At 36.4% G+C, this 19,858-nt stretch overlaps 1 protein-coding gene across 2 annotated transcripts; it reads left to right on the plus strand.

Annotated features, from left to right (window-relative positions):
* The first annotated feature begins 9,880 nt into the window (after positions 1-9,880).
* On the plus strand, positions 9,881-14,005 carry LOC140803024 (probable LRR receptor-like serine/threonine-protein kinase At1g67720). Of its 2 annotated transcripts, none has more exons than XM_073158704.1 (15): positions 9,881-10,117; positions 10,196-10,736; positions 10,804-11,315; positions 11,403-11,529; positions 11,598-11,669; positions 11,766-11,834; positions 11,912-11,983; positions 12,078-12,146; positions 12,224-12,405; positions 12,479-12,732; positions 12,852-12,978; positions 13,050-13,115; positions 13,183-13,369; positions 13,438-13,570; positions 13,644-14,005. In XM_073158704.1, exons 1-15 carry the CDS (start codon positions 10,045-10,047, stop codon positions 13,950-13,952), a joined length of 2,793 nt encoding a protein of 930 aa, XP_073014805.1. In that variant the 5' UTR covers positions 9,881-10,044; the 3' UTR covers positions 13,953-14,005. The 2 variants fall into 2 exon arrangements, with proteins under 2 accessions (XP_073014805.1, XP_073014813.1); XM_073158712.1 differs by having other exon boundaries at positions 9,883-10,117; positions 12,242-12,405.
* The last annotated feature ends 5,853 nt before the right edge of the window (positions 14,006-19,858 follow it).

The raw sequence follows: 19,858 nt of genomic DNA on the forward strand, positions 1-19,858 counted from the left end.
TTAATACCTTTTTATTTTCCAATTTTACCCTTCTCCTAAATTCAAACTCACCACCACTTCCCGCCTAAAATCAAACTTACCACCACTTCCCGCCACCGACTGCCGCCTCCACAACCGCCGCCGGCCGACCACCGGTCGACCGCCGAATGACCGCCAACCGCGGCCGAGCACCGACCGACAGGCGATTGACCGCCGGCCGACAGCTGTTTACCGACGGTTTGCAAAAAACCGTCGCAAATAGCGACGGTTTTTTTCAAACGGTTGCTAAATGTCAAATTTTTTAGTAACTAAAATAAATAAAAACTAGATCGGCGACGGTTTTTAAAATCCGTCGCTAATTTTCCGGAAACTGCCACCATTTCCGACCGGCTGCCGCCGTCGCGAAGGGGAAGGACAATTTCGTCTTTTCATCCAAAAATTCAAAATTATCCTACACTTAAAAATCTTACCAAACATAATATTATTTTATCAAACAAAATTGCGTAGTCCCGATTCATGATAACAATATTATAATTATTTTCGTAAAAAAAAAAAAAACTATATTATAATTAATATTAACAGCAAAAACGTTTCTATAATTTATTTAAATATAATAATACAATCAAACATACCCATCCATAATTTTGATATAATAAGGTACAAATTTTGGAATAGATTAAATAACACACAAAATTATCCATACTTCAATATCTGATATTTATAATAATAGAAAAGATAATAAAAATTAAGTTTGTTGAGACGATATATCTTGAAAAAAATGGTAAAATGATATAAATCAAAGTGAAGTAAATACTAAGGCATAGTTTGGTATATGGGATAAAGGAGAGATTGATAATAATCCTCCTTATCTCGTGTTTGATACATTTTTAAAAAGCTCATGATAATATCATGGGCCCTTGATAAATAATTTTTTAGAAGGATAAAATATCATTTCTATTAGGTGTGATAATTTTTATTTAAGGATAAAATACACTACAAATGATTTAATTACCCTCAATTTATAAGTGATTTTTATAAATTTATGCTAGTAGGTAGAAATTATAATCAAATAAATATTTTTATATATTATATAATATGATAATTATATAAATGAATTCGAGATAATTATATAAATAATTTTTATAAATCTTAATAAAAGTATTAGTATCACCTGATTAACATTAAAAATTGATATTTAACTTGACTCACAAATCAAGGGCTCAATTATCATATTATATAATATATAAAATTAGGTAAAAATAAATAAATCATGCGAGCACTATCGGCGTATGAACAAATAAAAAATATGAACTCAAACAACAACTTTGAAATTATAAAATTTATTATGATGAGGTTAATTTTGTCATTATAATCTAATATATAAATTTAATCACTCTTATTAAAATCATACCAAACATTAAATATAATATCCTACATCTTATTTATCCTTAACTTATCCTTATATTATATATTACATGATTATCTTATCATATGTGCCAAACTATGCCTAATATAATAATTATATTAGTTTCTAGGGTGAATATCGTAGGCTAAAGAGATGACTCTCATCAAAATTCAGTGTAGTGCTTTCGAGCCAAAGTAAACTCACATATCCAGACTGAAGTCACGTTGTTCAGATAAATCATATACTCTTGTTGATAACTCGTTCATTAAACTCATTTTATGGGTCGAAGCCGCGTTATCCAATGGACTTAATTTTTGCTACGATGATTGTTATCTAGTGCACCAATAAACAATCATTCATCTATTCATTTACAGTAGTTCATGATTGATTGGAATTCAATAGTATTCTCGCAATATCAAACATGCATCATAATATGACAAATGTGAAATTGCAGTATGATGCAATATTTAATAAAGAGAATAATAATTTTATCATAAATGTCAAACCAAATACCAAAAATTTATATAGAAAGAAATCTGGCGCGGAGTGTTCTGCCCGAACACAATTGTTACTTTCCCTGGCGCTCGGGCGGTAATCTTTTACCGCTCGGGCGCCACATGTTCTGTACAAATTATTGTTTTTGTACTATATTGGCGTCCGGCCTTTCAAATCAAGTTCGTACCACATCAATTCATATACAATATTCATTTCTCAATTCATTGTCACGATTTACATCAATACATAATCCATGACAATTTCATTAATTATCGATAATCATATAAGATTTACGATAATACGATACACGGTCCTTACACTCTGGTTGCTTCAATAATCCCTAGAATAATTATTTTTGTGATGTTTTATATATTAGCAAGGCTACTAGATATTTGACTACCCTAATGTTTAAACTTTTGGTTAAAATTGAGTTTGATATTATATAATATTTTACCAGAAAAATCATAATAATTCGAAATCATCTCAAAAAAATATAAAAAATTTAAAGTAGGTGTATATCACTGAGTAACAATTTTTGTATAGAAAATTTTTTGAATTCCCGAGGGTGTTGATTGCCAAAAAAATTTGGCTTCCGTGAATGTTTCCATTCATCGGTCCAAACTTTGGTGTACTTAGACATCCTAGTGAAGAACTTTCTTTTCATATTTATATCCTGAAACAATGTGCATGATAGTAAAATGTAAATATAAAAATAGTTTCTAAACTTTCAAAAAAAACAAGTGATAGAATTTTGGTTTTTAAAACAAAAAATCTTATACTAACTGGAAAACTCTGAAATTTGGATTCAAAGCCTAAAATTAGTGTAGAAATATTCGGTCATGGTTGGTTTTTAAAAACAATGTGGCATGTGGGTGTTCCCAAACCACTACGCACGACCAATATTTTTAGGGTGAAACCACCGTGGAGCGTTCTACAACTTTCATGTTGAATGTTTTTGAAAATCTCAGCCGCTTGTACCCAAAATGTGTATTTTTGAAATTATTTTCATAAGTTTGTAGCTTCCAGAAAAGGATATTTTTGGCGACAACTTGCTGACATTGATTACGCCATAACACTTTTACCAGCTGAATCTTTTTGTTGCGAAGATCTTTATCCTTTTGATCCAGTATTGTTAAGAAATTAATACTATCCTAAAGTTAGTGATTGAAAAAATCAAAACAGCACCTACCTATTTCAGGAAAACAACCGCAGTTTATTTTATATACCAGGAACACTTCAAAATCGCTTGGAGCACAATCGCCTATAGCTTGAAGAAGTTTCAACCGTTAGAAGATTTTCAACCGGCTGTTCAAAGTTTTCAAACGTTATACATCTTTTCAGACCGTTGGGATGATAGCTTATAAAAGAAGAGTTGAAGAATGCAGACATGAGTTCGATCAATTAAGGTTTTTAACCACGCGATCGCTATAATACTAAAGCTTGCATACTCGAAGATTTGAGCACACTTAAAGTTCATATACTCTATCCCTCATCAAGCACACACTTAATAGAAAGATATTTGATCATTCAAGGAACAACTTCGTGCTACTCAAAACATTATTTGATCGATTTTGTTGTTTGGTGAACCGAGAGTTATTAAAATCCAGAAGTGTAAAGTGATCACCAAGATTTTCAAAACAGGCATTGTGATAAGTTTTGATTGGAGTGGGATGTTGCAGTAAGTTTATAAAGTCAAAGTCTTTAAGTGGAATCTTTCTTAAAGAAGAAGAAGGGGTGACATAAGAGTTTTATCTTCAAACATCCATAAAAATCACGTGTCTTTACTTTCCGTGAGCAATTACATTTCAAACCGTTTCTTGTTAACAAGCCAGCCAACCAGTTGAAGCTATCATTAGAATTTTAAATCGTTTTTCGCACTTTTCAAATGGTTCATATTTCTAACCGTTCAAGAAAAACTTTCGAATGCCTAAAAACGATTGAAAAAAATTTTAAAATCAAATATTTTTAAAGAATTTACACACCTCTTCTAAACTCTTTCCCGATCCTAACAAGTGGTATCAGAGCGGGTTTTATTGAACGTTGATATCTACAAACAATATGTCATCATTTAACAATATTCCTATATTTTCTAAAGAAGATTATGATAATGGGACAATTCAGATTCAGAAAGGTCCATTTCTGAGGTATCTTCAAGTGAAAGCGAAGAACTGTCTCATGGCTGATGAAGTATCAGAATCCACCGAAGAAATGGTATTTGATTTCGAATCTCTAGAATTTACACGAGAAGACCTTGTCACGGCACTACATGACATGTTGAATGAGTTTAAGGGAATAGCGTAGCAATTCGATGCGGCTAAGGCAGAAAAACAAAACTTGAAAAACAAGTTAACCCTCTCCAGCTTCTAGTGGCAAAAGGAGATTGACGGTTTGAAAGTGAAGTTAAGTCTGCTTGCGGCTGAGAATGATGACTTGCGAAGACTATTCCATGAGACGTTAAAAGAAAATAAGCGGTTGATGAACACAGTCAAATCATGGAACAAGTCATCAGCTTCCCTTGAAAGGATGCTTAGGATGCAGACACTGGCCAGAGACATAACTGTGCTAGGTTACAACATCAATGAATGCAGCACATCTGAAGCACAAAATCAATCGCCACTAGAGAAAAAAAATTAAAACAAATTAAATTTTTCAGATCTAGTAAGGTACATCAATATAACGAGCCTGAAGTCCAAATCAATCAGAATGTAAATTTTGAGAACTATGGAAGGCGACGTGGTATAGAATATGTCGAATTTGAGAGTGCGAAGTCCAACCAATCATGGCTCAGACGCAGGCCAAATCCAATCGTTCACAATGGTTCAGATTGATCCCGCGGAAAGCCAAGATCAACCATATATCACTCGAAAATAAGACCTAACTGATATTACAAGGGCCGATCGGTTCAAAATAGGTACAGATTGAGTGATAATGTCAAACGGCCAACACAACATACTGTAAAAGAAAAAACAAAGCACACACCACCAGATTGTGTACCAAACTGCATCCATCTTGGGACACACAACAGAAAATCCCTCAGAAAAATCCATGTGTGGGTCTTTAAGGGTCTAATCAGTTCATGACCCAAATAGAAATGGGTGCAAAGTTTTCATTTCAATGATTTCATGTACTAAAGAAGAAGAACTTGGAAGAATCCATCTAGTTTTTGGACAGCGATTGCTCCAGACATATGACATGTAATAAAAATCTCCTATCAGAAGTCGTCGACTATAAAGGACCAAGAATCACCTTTGGTGATTATTCTAAAGGTAAAGCAGTGGCTAAAGATAAGATTACCCACGACAAAATTATTATCAAATATATACTCTTAGTTGAAAATTTATGTTATAACTTGATTAGCATAAGTCATATTTGTGACAATGGTTACACCGTTGAGTTTCACAGGCACACGTGCACTGTTAAATCTATTGCAGGCAATACTGTATATATTGGTCTTAGATAACAGAACACATATAAGGTGAAATGGAATGATGATAGTTTAAATGCACCTACTTGCTTCATCGCCTTAAATGAAAATAAAAATTGGCTGTGATAAAAACGGCTCAATCACTTTAACTTCAAATCCATTGCCACAATTAGCAAGCTTAAGTTGGTATCTGGTTTTCCTAATATTTATTTTGCAAAAGATCGAATCTGCAATGCTTGTCAACTAGATAAACAGGTCCGCTCAACCTTCAAAAAAAAAGGAAGGAACTTATTAGTTCGATGCCTGGAACTACTTCACATGGATCTGTTTGGACCCATACAAGTAATGAGATTAGGGGGAAAGGAATATACCCTAGTGGTAATTGATGATTTCTCCCGGTTCACGTGAGTAATATTCTTGAGTTCCAAAGATCAAACCGCTGCTCAGCTCATCAAACTCCTCAAGAAACTTTAGAATGATAAAACTGAAGCAGTGGACATGATCAAAAGTGATAGAGGAACTTCATTTCTGAATCAATTTCTGTCATCCTAACTTGAAGACCTCGACATCAAGCATGAGCTCTCAGGTGTCAGATCACCGCAACAGAATGAAGTTGCTGAAAGAAGAAACTGCACTATCAAGGAAACAACTAGAACTTGTTAACAGAATCTGTAATCTCTCAGAGATTTTGGGCATAAGTCAACACTGATTGTTATTCTCAAAACCGGTCAATGATCAACAAGAATCATGAAAAGACTCTATATGAGATCTGGACCGTGGATACTTCCACATATTCGTTAGTCACACTCATCGCGATCATGTATATAAATTAGATAAAGCATTATATGGAATAAAATAAGCACCACGAGCATGGTACAATACTTTAACCAAATTCTTACTTGATCATGACTTCTCGATTGGAACAGTTGATAAAGCACTGTCTATATTTTCAGAAGATGATCATTCATTATGTATGAAAATCTATTTTGATGATATTATACTTGGATCAACTAATCCTAAGTTGTGTGAGAGATTTTCCAAGTTAATGCAGGATCAGTTTGAGATGAGCATGATGTGAGAATTAAACTTCTTTCTAGGATTGAAAGTCAAGAAGTTAGAAAATGACATCTTCATTAACCATGCTAAATACATAGAGACATGCTAAAGAACTTTGGTATGGAGAATTACTCTAAAGCTACTACCCCCATGAGCTTATCAATCAAACTGGACAAAGATGAAGGGGGAATCTCAGTAGACACAACCATGTACCGGGGATTGATTGGTTCACTATTATATTTGACCGCTAGCAGGCCAAACATCATGTTTGCGGTTTGTTTGTGTGCATATTTTCAAACTAATCCTATGCAATCACATTATACTACAGCTAAACTTATTCTTAAATATCTTAAAGGTATTGGAAGTTTATATTCTCAAATGCAGTAGATGTAACAGCAGCTTAAAGACTATGGAATTCAAACCGCTAAATCTCCAATCTTCTGTGACAACATAAGTTCAATAGCAATCACATACAATCCTATCTTGCACTCTGGGACAAAGCACATTGACATTAGACATCATTTTATCCGAGAACATGTCATGAAGAAAGAGATTCGCCTTGAATATGTCCCAACAGATCAGCAGGCAGACATATTCATCAAACTGCTACCAGACGTCAAGTTTTCATATTTTCGAAATATTCTTGGATTAATTGATTTATCTTAATCTCTTTAACATTTTTATATGTTGATTTCCAGGATTAAGTGTAGGAAATAATAAACACGAAGCATAAAAACGAGACATGCAATAAACAAAATAAAATTTTATTCATAGAATCGGGATTTTATAGTAGTTATCTCCCTATCTACAGCCTTCCTCCAGCAGGTCATCCAGACATTTATCCCGTCGGTGGAGGTCTTCAATAATTCTTCTGAGAAGGCAATCCTTCTCGGAACCTTTAGCTCCTTGAGGAGCATCAGGAAATAGACACATTCATCCTTAAAGATGTCAGTAGCATGGGCGATGCCGACGATACTTCATTTCTCGTGCCACAAGTTCCTTTGTGGCAACATGTCTTCCTTGAGGGAGGGACTGCAACTCCTGGAGTTTGCTCCAGGTGGACAGTGTCTTCTCCAGAACAAAGTCCTCTAACTTTTAGTTTGCGAGCAGCCACTATAGAGTGCTGGAACCTCGGCCATGTCTGGTGCCTTCGAGCTGCTTGCCTTGTCCATTGCTCCTGTTTTTATATTTTATTATCTGTCTTTAAAAGTTTTCAGTGATTTCGCGACTAACTGGTTTGCTCTTATTTATAGACTCAAACCATATGAAGGGTCGCGATCACCATTATGACTCGTTGACAGGAGAATATGAAGAGATCTCTGTCAGCCGTCGGCCATTCATTCTCCGAGGATAAGTTTTTTTTAATCCTATTTAATGCATGTATTTATGGGGAAATATCGGTTTAGTAATGAGTCACAAAGATTATGTTTTCAACCGCTACGGTTGACAAATGGATTACCCATGTTTATTACGTTACTCAACTGATTACCCTTTAATCACATTAAAGCAAGCAGTTTGTTTTCATGTGCAGAGCACGTTTCTCCACGTCATTGCGTAAAAATCACTCAACTCTTTGACTGCCTTATATGACGTGACAGTTATCTTCTTAAAATTTGAAATAAATCATTATACAGCCGTCTGAAAATTTTCAAATTTTAAAATCCATCCACTGACGGTCCTCCACATGGACTAATCTGTGCTTCCCCAAACCGGAAATACTCAAATGAAATTTGCATTATCACTTTTACTCCATTACAATCATTTACCATCTTAGCACTTGATTATTCTGATATTTTTGCTTGTCAAGATTGTCTTGAAGATTTTATCATTCAAACCTCCTTTATTCACCGCGCAAATGACTGCATCTATTGCTCACAACACCATCGCTGTCAACTTTGCATCTGTGCTCTCCATGACCAATAAGCCGATGCAAGCTATATTCCGAATGCTCGCCACCTCTGGCCTTCGATCATTTTTGGGTTGCAGCGAGCAATACTTCGAAATCATTTGGAAGTAATTCTTTGAAATAACTTACATAGAAAAAAGTGAAATCTACTTTTGCTTAAATATCGATTTTTTTTTTTTCAAATTTCCAACTACGTACCTTCTTAAGTTGGGTGATCAGCTTAATATGGAACCATTTAGCTGTGGGTCTGGTCTGGTTATCATTTCTGTTGATAAATTTTCATTGGTGGTGGAAATATTGAGGTAGAAGTTAAGACGTATTTTATGGCTTAACTTGAGTTATTATTACATTTATCTCCTGGTTTAATCCGTTAAAATACCAGCAGCCCAATAATGTTGCAACTGGTGAAATACCCGGCTCTTGAAGATACATCTATTTTCTTCTCGTCATTTTTCAGAAATTTTTGCCATATTCTCCAGGTCTCTTGTAACGATATACGCTTTTCTTCTCTCCAGCATCTGACTTTTAACATTAGCACAACAACTTTGACCTTTAGACAAACAAAAGATGTATACACTTGAAAACTACGCCATGAAAAATAACCTTCACCCAACTTTTCCTAAGTCCGACCCACCCTCAGCTTCAGAGCGGAGGACCTGAAAGATTTTTTGGCACCTCATAATGATGCATTGTTGGTAACCTTCAGTATTGTCAAATATGATGTTGCGAGGATCTTCGTCGACACTAGAAGCTCGGTTATATACTAATTAGGAAGACACTTGATCAAATAAAGAAGGAAGACTTATGATTTGATCATTTAACTACAGCCTGATTCGATTCACTGAACATGCAGTGCAGCCATTGGGTCAAATAATGTTCTTTTATCTCTAGGGATTGGATCACACCGTGTTACTAAAATGACATAAGCATTACATGAAGCACAAATGCTGCAACTAATCGAAATCTAAGGATCCAAAAGGAAAAACTTTTACAGTTTCTAGGCTAATAAATAAGTGAAAATTAGAAGAAATAAACGGAGATTTGTAAATTGAAATATCAGCTACTATGTGGCTGGCTTACTGATATTAGTGTTTGCCAATATTTTTTTTTTCTTTTTGAGAATGTTTTTACGTATTTTGAAAAGTACAAGTCCTGATAGTTTGGGAGGCCCACCAAGTCTAATAGCGAAGAAAACCAGAGGCAAATTAAAAATCCACGGCTAATTAAAAAAAGAAAAGAAGAAACTCTTGAGGAAGATGTTTGGTAAGAAAAGAAGCATTGATTACTTTCGAATCAAACTTTATAAAGTGAGAGACAACGAAAAAGAGAAAGTAGGAGATAATATTGTTTTATCTTCATATATTTTTTTTTATAAAGTATTTTTGTTCAGACAATGCACCTTTAAGCATGGGTCAAAATGCATGTCACCATGTATTATTATTATTATTTTTAAAAATTAATCCGGCGCTGTCGTGATATATAAGAGGAAATTTTAAAATTCTAAGGTTCACTGTAAGATAAAATAAACCATGGACTTGTATTGGTTGGATACGGAAATTGAGTAAACAAACAAACAATTACACAAAGTTATGATCTTGCTTTTATGGTGTCACATTCCTATCCTAATATTCTTTTCTAAAGCAAACCTTTTCCTTCCTTTGAGCTGGCATTGCACCAATCAAGAAATAAAAAGTCTGATTTTTGGCCTAATTAAGGACCTTATTATCTCTGTGTGACTGTGTTCACTCACAGTCTCACACACAATAGAGGATCTTCCATATGGGATCCGTCGTACATGTCTTGCTTTCAATATTTCTGTGGTTAATACCATCCATTTTATGCCAAGTTACGGGTAAGGCTTACTTACACCAAGCTTAGAATGTAGTGCTGTACACTATTTTCATCTGTTCTTGTTTGATTCATCATGCAGAATTCATCAGTATAGACTGTGGAGGGTCAACTAATTACACAGACAAATACACTGGTTTAGCCTGGATTTCAGATGCCCTAATTGCAGCTCAATTAGGCAAACCAGTGAAGGTAGGAAAGACCGATGGGAACTCAATTCAGTATCAAACACGGCGAGATTTCCCCACAGACACCAAGAAATACTGCTACTCACTCACCACAGAAGAAAGGCGGCGTTATATTGTACGGGCGACGTTTCTTTATGGAACGTCTTTAACTGAAGGAACATACCCCAAATTTCAGCTTTATCTGGATGCTACAAAATGGTCCACAGTAACTGTAATGGAAGCTGCAAGAGTCTATGTCAAAGAAATGATCATCCGGGCCCCCTCTAAGTCAATTGATGTGTGCTTGTGTTGTGCGACAACGGGCTCCCCTTTTATATCCACTCTTGAGATAAGACCCTTGAATCTGTCAATGTATGCCACTGATTATGAAGAAGAGTTCTTCATGAAATTGGCACAAAGAGTGAATTTTGGAGCACCAAGTCAAGAATCCATAAGGTAATCCTTCTGCTTTTAAAGATATTCCGATGCTGTGATCAATGACATGATACGAGGTTTCTTTCAGGTACCCAGATGACCCCTATGATCGAATATGGGTGTCTGATCTTGACAGAAGGCCGAATTTCTTGGTAGGCATTGCGCCTGGAACGGAGAAAATAAGCACGACGAAAAGCATAGATATAAACACTAGAGAATATCCACCTGTTAAAGTAATGCAAACTGCGGTAGTTGGAAGTAGAGGAAGCCTCAGTTACAGGTTAAATCTAGAGGATTTTCCTGCGAATGCTCGAGCTTATGCATATTTTGCTGAAATTGAAGATTTAGGAGCAAATGAAACGAGGAAATTTAAAATGGAGCAACCTTACTTTCATGATTATAGCAATGCTGTCGTGAACATAGCTGAAAATGCCAATGGAAGTTATACGCTATATGAACCTAGCTACATGAATGTCACATTAGAATTCGTGCTGTCTTTCTCATTCATGAAAACCCTGGATTCAACACGTGGACCACTGCTAAATGCGATTGAAATCAGCAGATATGTTCAGATTGTAGCCAAGACTAATGAACAAGATGGTAGGGATATGATTTACTGGTAAAATTTACTTAATCCATCAATTTATATCTTTATGACTTGACAAGTTCCGTTGTTGATTGTGGAAGTGAGTAACCTGAATGCCCTGCGATTAGATAGCGGCGAATGGCTTGAGGTAGGTGGTGATCCTTGTATACCTACTAGCTGGGAATGGGTGAGTTGCAGCTCTTCCACACCACCAAGAATCACCAAGATGTGAGTCATCTCACCAAACCTTCTCATGAATAATCAATTTTCTATTAATTCACCGACTCCTTAAACAGTTTCTTGTCAGGAAAGAAAATGGAGGGTAAAATCCCATGGAAGCTTAATGACATGGAAGAGTTAACAGAGTTGTAAGAACTGCAGTAGCATGCACAAGTTTAAATTTATTTCTGAATCATATATACATACAACCCCACATGGTATTTTGGTTGGTTTCATTTGTGTAGATGGCTGGATGGAAACTCTCTGAGTGGGACAATCCCTGATATGAGTAATCTTGTCAATTTGAAAATATTGTAAGCTCTTCGCCGGTGTGCTCATTCTAACCAATTGAATTGATTTTTCGTCATTATAAGTTACTTGGGATATGCAGGCATCTAGAGAACAACAAATTGACTGGTCCATTGCCTTTATACTTGGCGAGTCTACCACATTTACAACAACTGTAAGCAGTTATCTTTGGCCGTCTTTTGAAAGTTTCATGGTATCATGTTTATTTAATTATTATTATATTATTATTATCATTTTTATTATTTCAGGTACGTACAGAACAACTCTTTGTCTGGGGAAATACATAGAACATTGTTAAGAGGAAACTTATCCTTTGAGTGAGTATGCTTATCGTTTTCCTATACCAATCGTGTATGAACAATAGAATAAATCCAATACTCCATGTTGTAAATAGTATCTTTTTCTTTTTCAGCTATCAAGGCAATCCTCATCTTAGACGAGTGACAAAAGTGCATAGCAAATTAGTTCTTGCAACTTCTGTTGGAGTGCTGGCTATTCTTTTTGTCCTATCCATCGCAAGCATAATACTAGTTCGTTTTTTTAGGACAAGGATAACTTCAATAAGGAATGATAAAGGTTCTTGCCAGTGATTTTGCATGTTTTTCATTCTAGCTCATTAATAACAGAGCAACTATGCTTTACGAATCAGGAAGTTTGTGGTGCACCAGTAACAAGCCTTTGACTGGCTATTCAATGGGACGGGGTGGATTTTTGATGGATGAAGGCGTAGCATGCTATATTCCGCTCACAGACATACAAGAAGCTACTGCTAGTTTTTCAAAGAAAATTGGAAAGGGAAGTTTCGGACCAGTTTACTATGGGAAAATGAAGGACGGGAAGGAAGTTGCGGTGAAAATCATGGCCGATTTATCTAGTCATGGTACCAAACAATTCGTGACCGAGGTGTATACCAGCATCTTTAATTTTTTTTAGAGGCAGAAACTGTGAGACGAAATGTCAATTTAGACAGTTGCAGCAAGTAATTTTATACCAGCGATTAATATCAAGAATCCATCTCACAGGTTGCACTCTTGTCAAGAATACATCACAGAAACTTAGTTCCTTTAATTGGATACTGTGAGGAAGAGAATCAGTGCATGCTTGTCTACGAGTACATGCATAATGGGACCTTAAGGGATCATATACACGGTTTGTATCTATATAGATGCGACTATCTTTAGATTTTTTTTTCGTAGTAATGAGATAGACTTGCTCGACAGATTTTGATGAGCAGAAGCAGTTAGACTGGCTTCCACGGCTTCATATAGCTGAAGATGCAGCTAAAGGTTGATCATTAAACTTTTTACCCCTGTTGTTCATTAATTGCATACTCAAAAAATTATACTTGAACAGGTCTTGAGTACCTGCACACCGGATGCAACCCCAGTATCATTCATCGTGATGTTAAAACAAGCAACATTCTCCTAGACATCAACATGAGGGCCAAGGTATCAGATTTTGGACTGTCGAGGCAAGCTGACGAGGACTTGACACACGTATCAAGTGTGGCACGAGGAACAGTAGGCTATCTCGACCCAGAGTACGTAAGCATAGTCTAAATGTGTTTGGTTACTGGATGAAACTAACTGTGTTGTCGTGTCCCCCAAGGTACTATGCAAATCAACAATTGACTGAAAAAAGTGACATTTATAGTTTTGGCGTGGTTCTCTTAGAACTTATCTCTGGGAGAAAGCCTGTCTCCACGGAGGAATATGGTTGTGATTGGAGTATTGTTCACTGGGTAACCTCTCTCAATCTTTTTGTGAGTTCTCACTTTAGAATTAACAGGACCTAAGGTTATTTTCTTTTCGTAGGCACGGTCATTGATCCGTAAAGGTGATGTAATAAGCATTATAGATCCTAGACTGGCAGGGAATGTCAAAATAGAATCCATATGGAGAATAGCAGAAATCGCGATCCAATGTGTTGAACAATATGGCTACTCGAGGCCAAGAATGCAAGAAATCATAGTGGCCATACAGGATGCAGCTAAGATTGAGAGTGGAGCAGATTTATCAATGAGTTCAAATGCACAATCTTCAAGGAAAACACTCTTGACAAGCTTTCTTGATATTCAAAGCCCTGATCTTTCCAGTGGAGCCTTAGCCCCGTCTGCTCGTTAAATACTGTTAATTATGTTTGAGTTGAACATGTTCATATTCTTATTTGTCTTGTCTTAATTAACCTTCACATCACGTAGCTAGTATATACCACAAGAATTATTGAAACTAGTGTTGGCATGCAATCACGTTGTAGTATAATAAATAAAACACATCAACTCCATTCTTTTCCCATAATTTTTAGATTGAAACCACCAAAAAGTGGTGGGGATTAGGCAACAGCCCCTCTATGTTGAAAACCAAATCATGGAAAGGAACACTTGCTGCCAGAACCTTCTTATATCATATATAACTCAGTCTACCGGTCACCATTACTGAGAGGAATAGCTGTTTAAAGAAACTGTAAGGTTTATTTTGTGTGACATATGCTAAAATAATGTAAATATGATTAAGAATAGTAAATTTGTGTTTTGTCAGAATTAAATGTTGTGTCAGATGTTACAACATCTCGGACAACATCTACATGCAGCGGAAAATTAATAACACAAATTTACTTGAGACAAATAGATGAACAATATTAAATATGCACACGTATAAATACTTGTGCGGTGCCTTATGGCAAAAATTACTCATTAGAAAATCGAATGTTACACAAAAACCTATCACTAGTGAATAAAAACAAAATCAGTTTTCTCAACACCTTGAGAAAATAAAGCTTTCTAAAAACAACCAACAATATTCAAAAGTGAGTAAAAAAGCAGAAGTAACGCAAACTAAAACTAGAGTCACAGAAACACTCTCCAGCCAATCTTCGTTAGGGATGTTGTCTGAAGATGTTTCCAACATTCATGACAACACTTGCTATCGGCAGTCTTCAAAGCAGCGGCAACGTTGACAGTGTTTTTCTTTGAGATTCAGATCGTGCAAAGTGCGTGCATTATGTTGAGTAGAAAAACCGCCGGCCCTACAAAGTCCTTGGTCTTCTTTTTTATAGATGATAGCCTTATCAAATAAGGAAACCTATTAAACAAGGAAAGATAAGAGTTTTATTAGAAATAAACTCTATTTAACCATTTATATTATATCTCATCAAATCATCAACATAAATATAATATCTCAGTAAGTCAACAATATGCTTAAATATATTTGCACAATTATCTCATTATCTTAAGAAAGGCAAAATCACATAATATTATCATACTCAATTTAAATCAATAAGGAAAGATGTAGTTAGGGAAAATAATTTCTATCAAACTCGTCAATATTATTTCCCTTCAATCTCCCTCTTTTTGCCTTTTTTGGACAAAATGAGATCAAACTCATTTATCCTTGTTAGCTCAAATCAACTCCCCCTGAATTCAAGAATGTTTTTCTCCCCCTGAATGAGATACTGTTAGCAGAGGTGTTGTTAGTAATGTTGGCAACATTCAGAGCAGCACCTGCACAAACTCTTTGATATTTCAGTAATGCATGAGAAACATACACAAAGAGCAAAAGCAAAAGAGCCTAGTCACAACTACAAACTGTAAAGCACTAGAAGAGCAGAAACACTAAAAACAATAAAAAAAATAACCCTCATTCATCACCCTCATCATCATCACTATCATCCTCTTCTTCACCACTGTCATCCTTAGTCCTTGATGGGCCAGCATCATCATCTCCCCCTTTTTGTCCATGAAAGACACCAACGGCCAACAAATCCTCGATGGTAGTAGCCAAACTCTCATAGTAAGCCAAATCGTCCTTGGCCTGGGAAATCTTTTTACGAGCATGATCGAGATGAGCCTGAGCACCAGCGACTGGAATCTTAAAATACCCAGATGAGGGTGGAGAGTAGGTGGTATGTGGAGAAGGATCAGCAGCAGGAGGTGATGTGGCAGAGGTGAAATGCAGAGAGGGACCAGCAGGAGAGGGTACTGTGGTAGAGACTTTCCAAGGAAGATCAACCTTCCTCTTTCCTTGTAGAAGACCAGGAGCAATCTTCAAGAGTACGCTTTCAGTTATAGAAGGTTCACCGATGTCCTTAATGAACCCCTGAGACACCAGAATCCCATAAATGAGAGAGGGAAATGGGAGTTTGGACGACTTCAATCCCCCGTTGGCATACTGCATTACCGTGTTGGAGAACGGGCGACCAAAATTGAAGGCTGAGTTTCAATCGCAAAGAGAGTCAGCACCTGAGCCTTGGTGACAACAGTGGTATTGGTAGTCGGAGTCCAATTATGGGTCGCAATCTTGTGTAGTACTGAGTAGAGTGATGTGAGTGTAGCAGCTGAGACCTTATGGGATGGAGAGGAAACTTGCTGACTAATCCACCAGTTAGGACAGACATCACCTCATTTAGATCCGGAGGAGGACCTTCAGCAACAGCATGTGTAGCATAGTGTGCATTAATGACATCGGGAGTGAAGTTGTACACCCTGTTTCGCACAAAAACCCGATCGTGGATCGCCAACACTCGAGGAGAGATTACAATAGAATTCGAGGACTGCCTTATGACAGTAAGGAAGAACAGAAAAGACTGTGGAAAACAGACCTCGAGACCTCAGAAACTCGATCAAATTGTACCTGGAAAATGCTTCCAAATCCATATTTCGTTCCGCGACAAACTCTAGATTTGCATAGCGAGGCCAGTTGGAGAATGACGTCTCAGTGTAAAACAAGTTGTTGTAGCTGGTAGCCAGATCATAAGCAGAAAGATCAATGTCGTCCTCAGTGTCCTCAACATCTAAGTCGACATCCACTAGTTCAGGGATATTTGCTTGTCTAGCACCACCAGAAGCCGCTTCCTCAGCAGATTTAGCAGTAGACTGTCTTGATGCAGTAGGACCAATGGTAGAGACGATTCGACAGTTGGTGTCATAGCAGATGTTTTCTCACTAGGGGCAACACATTCTGTGTGCCATATTTCACTCCGAATATCAAGGGGATCAAAACCTTTGCCTGCCATTGATGGTGAATTGCAAGTTAAGCAGAGAAAGAAAAAAAAAATTACAGAGAGAAATGAGAGAACACTAGTGAAATTTTGTTCGAGGGTTTTCATAACAGTAAGAATGCGTGATGTGAGTGAAGGGGTGCAGAATATAATCATCACATCTCAGTGCAACAAAACACAATGTAACTGCACTTAAGTCTAACGGTAAAAAAATGAAACACAAAAATTTAGCTGTTAACACCATCAATTAATTTCTGAATTAATTATCGCAGAAAAATGGTTCAAAATTTCCAGAAGTAACCCTCATTGACTTTCGCTCCACTAGACATCAAGGATCACATAAATTCGAGATTTTCGTAAATTCTGGATTTTCACCGAATTTTCCTTTGTTGAATTTTCAATATCCTTCTGACACAGCAATATTCACGAAGATATGTATATGCATGACCTAATTATGCCAAACAACAGAATGTAACAAAAAATAAAACATGAAACAAGTATGAGATATGTTTACAAATGAGGTGTTGTCACAGGTGTTAGCCACATCTTCGGCAACACGTCAAATTCCAGAAAGTAATTTTAATTTTTCTTCACTCTTCGGGACTTAGAAATTTTTTGATTATAGAAGTGGTAGTTCTCACACTAGAAGAACGGTGTTCATTGGACTCCTCTAGGTAGCTTTTTCCTTTTCTTCTATTTCTGTGTTAATTTCAGAGGGGGTAGCTCCCACACTAAAAGCACAGCCTTCATTGGGCTCCTTTAGGTAGCTTTTTCCATCTTTCCTTCTGACACATAGCATGTTTTATTAATCTTATCAAATTTACTCAAATCACCCTTCACTTGTGATGACACCATAAGATATAGAATATTTTTCATGTCCAAGTGTGTTGATCAAGATAGAATGAGGAATTGTAGGTGTGGCAGAAGATTGAGCAACATCATTTCAACATATCATATCACAATATGCATGAAAATTCAGAATGTCTAAATATTAAAAATGATTATGCATATCAGATGTTGTCCGAGATGTTGTAACATCTGAGACAACATTCGAGGATGATTAAGCAGAACACATGCTGAGAGATTTCCTAAGGTTGGAAAATCTCTCAAAATCCAATGCCTTAGTGAATATGTCGGTCAATTGGTTATTTGAATCAACAAACTCCATTCGAATCAATCCTTTCTCGACTAGATCTCGAATAAAATGATGTCTTATGTCAATGTGCTTAGTTCGAGAGTGTTGTACTGGATTTTTGAAATGTTAATAGCACTTGAATTATCACAGTACACTACTGAGGATTCACTGTTAAGCCCATAATCTTCTATCATTTGATTCATCCACAAAAGTTGGGTGCAAGCACTTCCAGCTGCCACATATTCTGATTCAGCAGTGGAAAGTGAAACACAGTTCTGTTTTCTGCTGTGCCATGAAATCAAGTTATTTCCGAGATAAAAACATCTACCAGAAGTGCTTTTTCTATCATCTAAATCCCCTGCCCAATCAGCATCCGAGAATCCTACAAGATTTGAGTTGGTTTCGTGTATATACCATAATCCTAAGTCAATGGTTCCCGCAATGTATCGTAAGATACGTTTCATGGCTTTTAAGTGATAAGTCTTAGGATTAGATTGATATCTAGCACGGGTATGGCACCGTTTGAAGCTTTATATGAGAGATGATGTAGATTACCGTTATTCTGGGACTAAATTTGTGAGAGACAATTGACTGGACTTGAAATGATACATGAAATGAATGATAATGTTCAGTTGATTCGACGACGAATGAAAGCTGCTCAAGATCATCAAATGAGTTATGCTAATAACGAAGACGACCCTTAGAATTCCAGAAAGGTGATAAAGTGTTTTTGAAAATATCTCCCTTCAGAGGCAATGTTCGATTTGGTATGAGAGAGAAATTATCTCCTCGATATGTTGGTCCATACGAGATCCTTGATCGAGTTAGGGATCTTGCTTATCAGTTGGCATTGCCACCAGCTTTATCTGCCATTCACGATGTGTTTCATGTTTCTATGTAGAGGAAGTATGAACCAAATCCATCACACGTGCTTCAACCTGATGAGGTTGAGCTTGATCCTTCACTTTCCTATATTGAACAACCTGTTTGTATTATGGAGCGGAAGGAGAAATATTGCGTAACAAATCAATTCCCTTAGTTCCAGTACAATGGACACGACATGGTGTGGATAAGTCAACATGGGAATAGGAAAGCAAGATGCGAGAATCCCATATCCGCACTAATTCGATTCTATTCCACATGTTCCATTGTATTCAATGTATGATGCCCCATTTACTGATTTTAGTTTTGATATGGACTATAACTGGTGACGTACTATATGTTTGCCATTGTTATGTATATATAGAAATTTGAGATTTCGAGGACGAAATCTTTTAAGTGGGGGTGAAATGTAAGGACCTTGTATCATAAATCATATGTTGATTATCGATAATTCATGAAATTGTTATGCTATTAAGTGTATGAAGTACATAATTGACAATGAAATTGAGAAAATAGGCGGTGATAATGAAAGATTGTATTAGAAATTGATTTGTGTTGAAAAGTATGCTGAACTGCAATGGAAAAGTGACACATGTTACGGTTTTTAGCATAATTATCTGAGTATTAATCCAAATGAAATGAAACTAATTTCATTAAAAAGTTAATACAAAGCACTAAAACTTTCATGTTTTGAGTTTTGTCCAAATCCATTTGGAAATAGGGGCAAAAGCATTCTAAAGTGTCGTGTGCCTTGGAATTCCTGCACTGACACATTTTGGGAGAATACGCTTAACTCTCGTGTCCGATATCCAAATTGAGTGAGGTTGGTTGAAAATGAAAGATAAGACATAGATCTACAACTTTCATGTTGACCATGTTTGCTAATTCGAAACTTAAATAGTGTTGTGGACAGAACAATGCGCGTTAGGGCGCCACCTCTTGCGCGCACCAGCGCGTGGCCAAGCAAAAATGCGTTCCGGAAGAACCAGACACCTTAGGGCACCATTTATTTTGTGC

Source organism: Primulina eburnea, chromosome 1 (genome assembly GCF_022965805.1).
Source record: "Primulina eburnea isolate SZY01 chromosome 1, ASM2296580v1, whole genome shotgun sequence".
Classification (NCBI taxonomy): domain Eukaryota; kingdom Viridiplantae; phylum Streptophyta; class Magnoliopsida; order Lamiales; family Gesneriaceae; genus Primulina; species Primulina eburnea.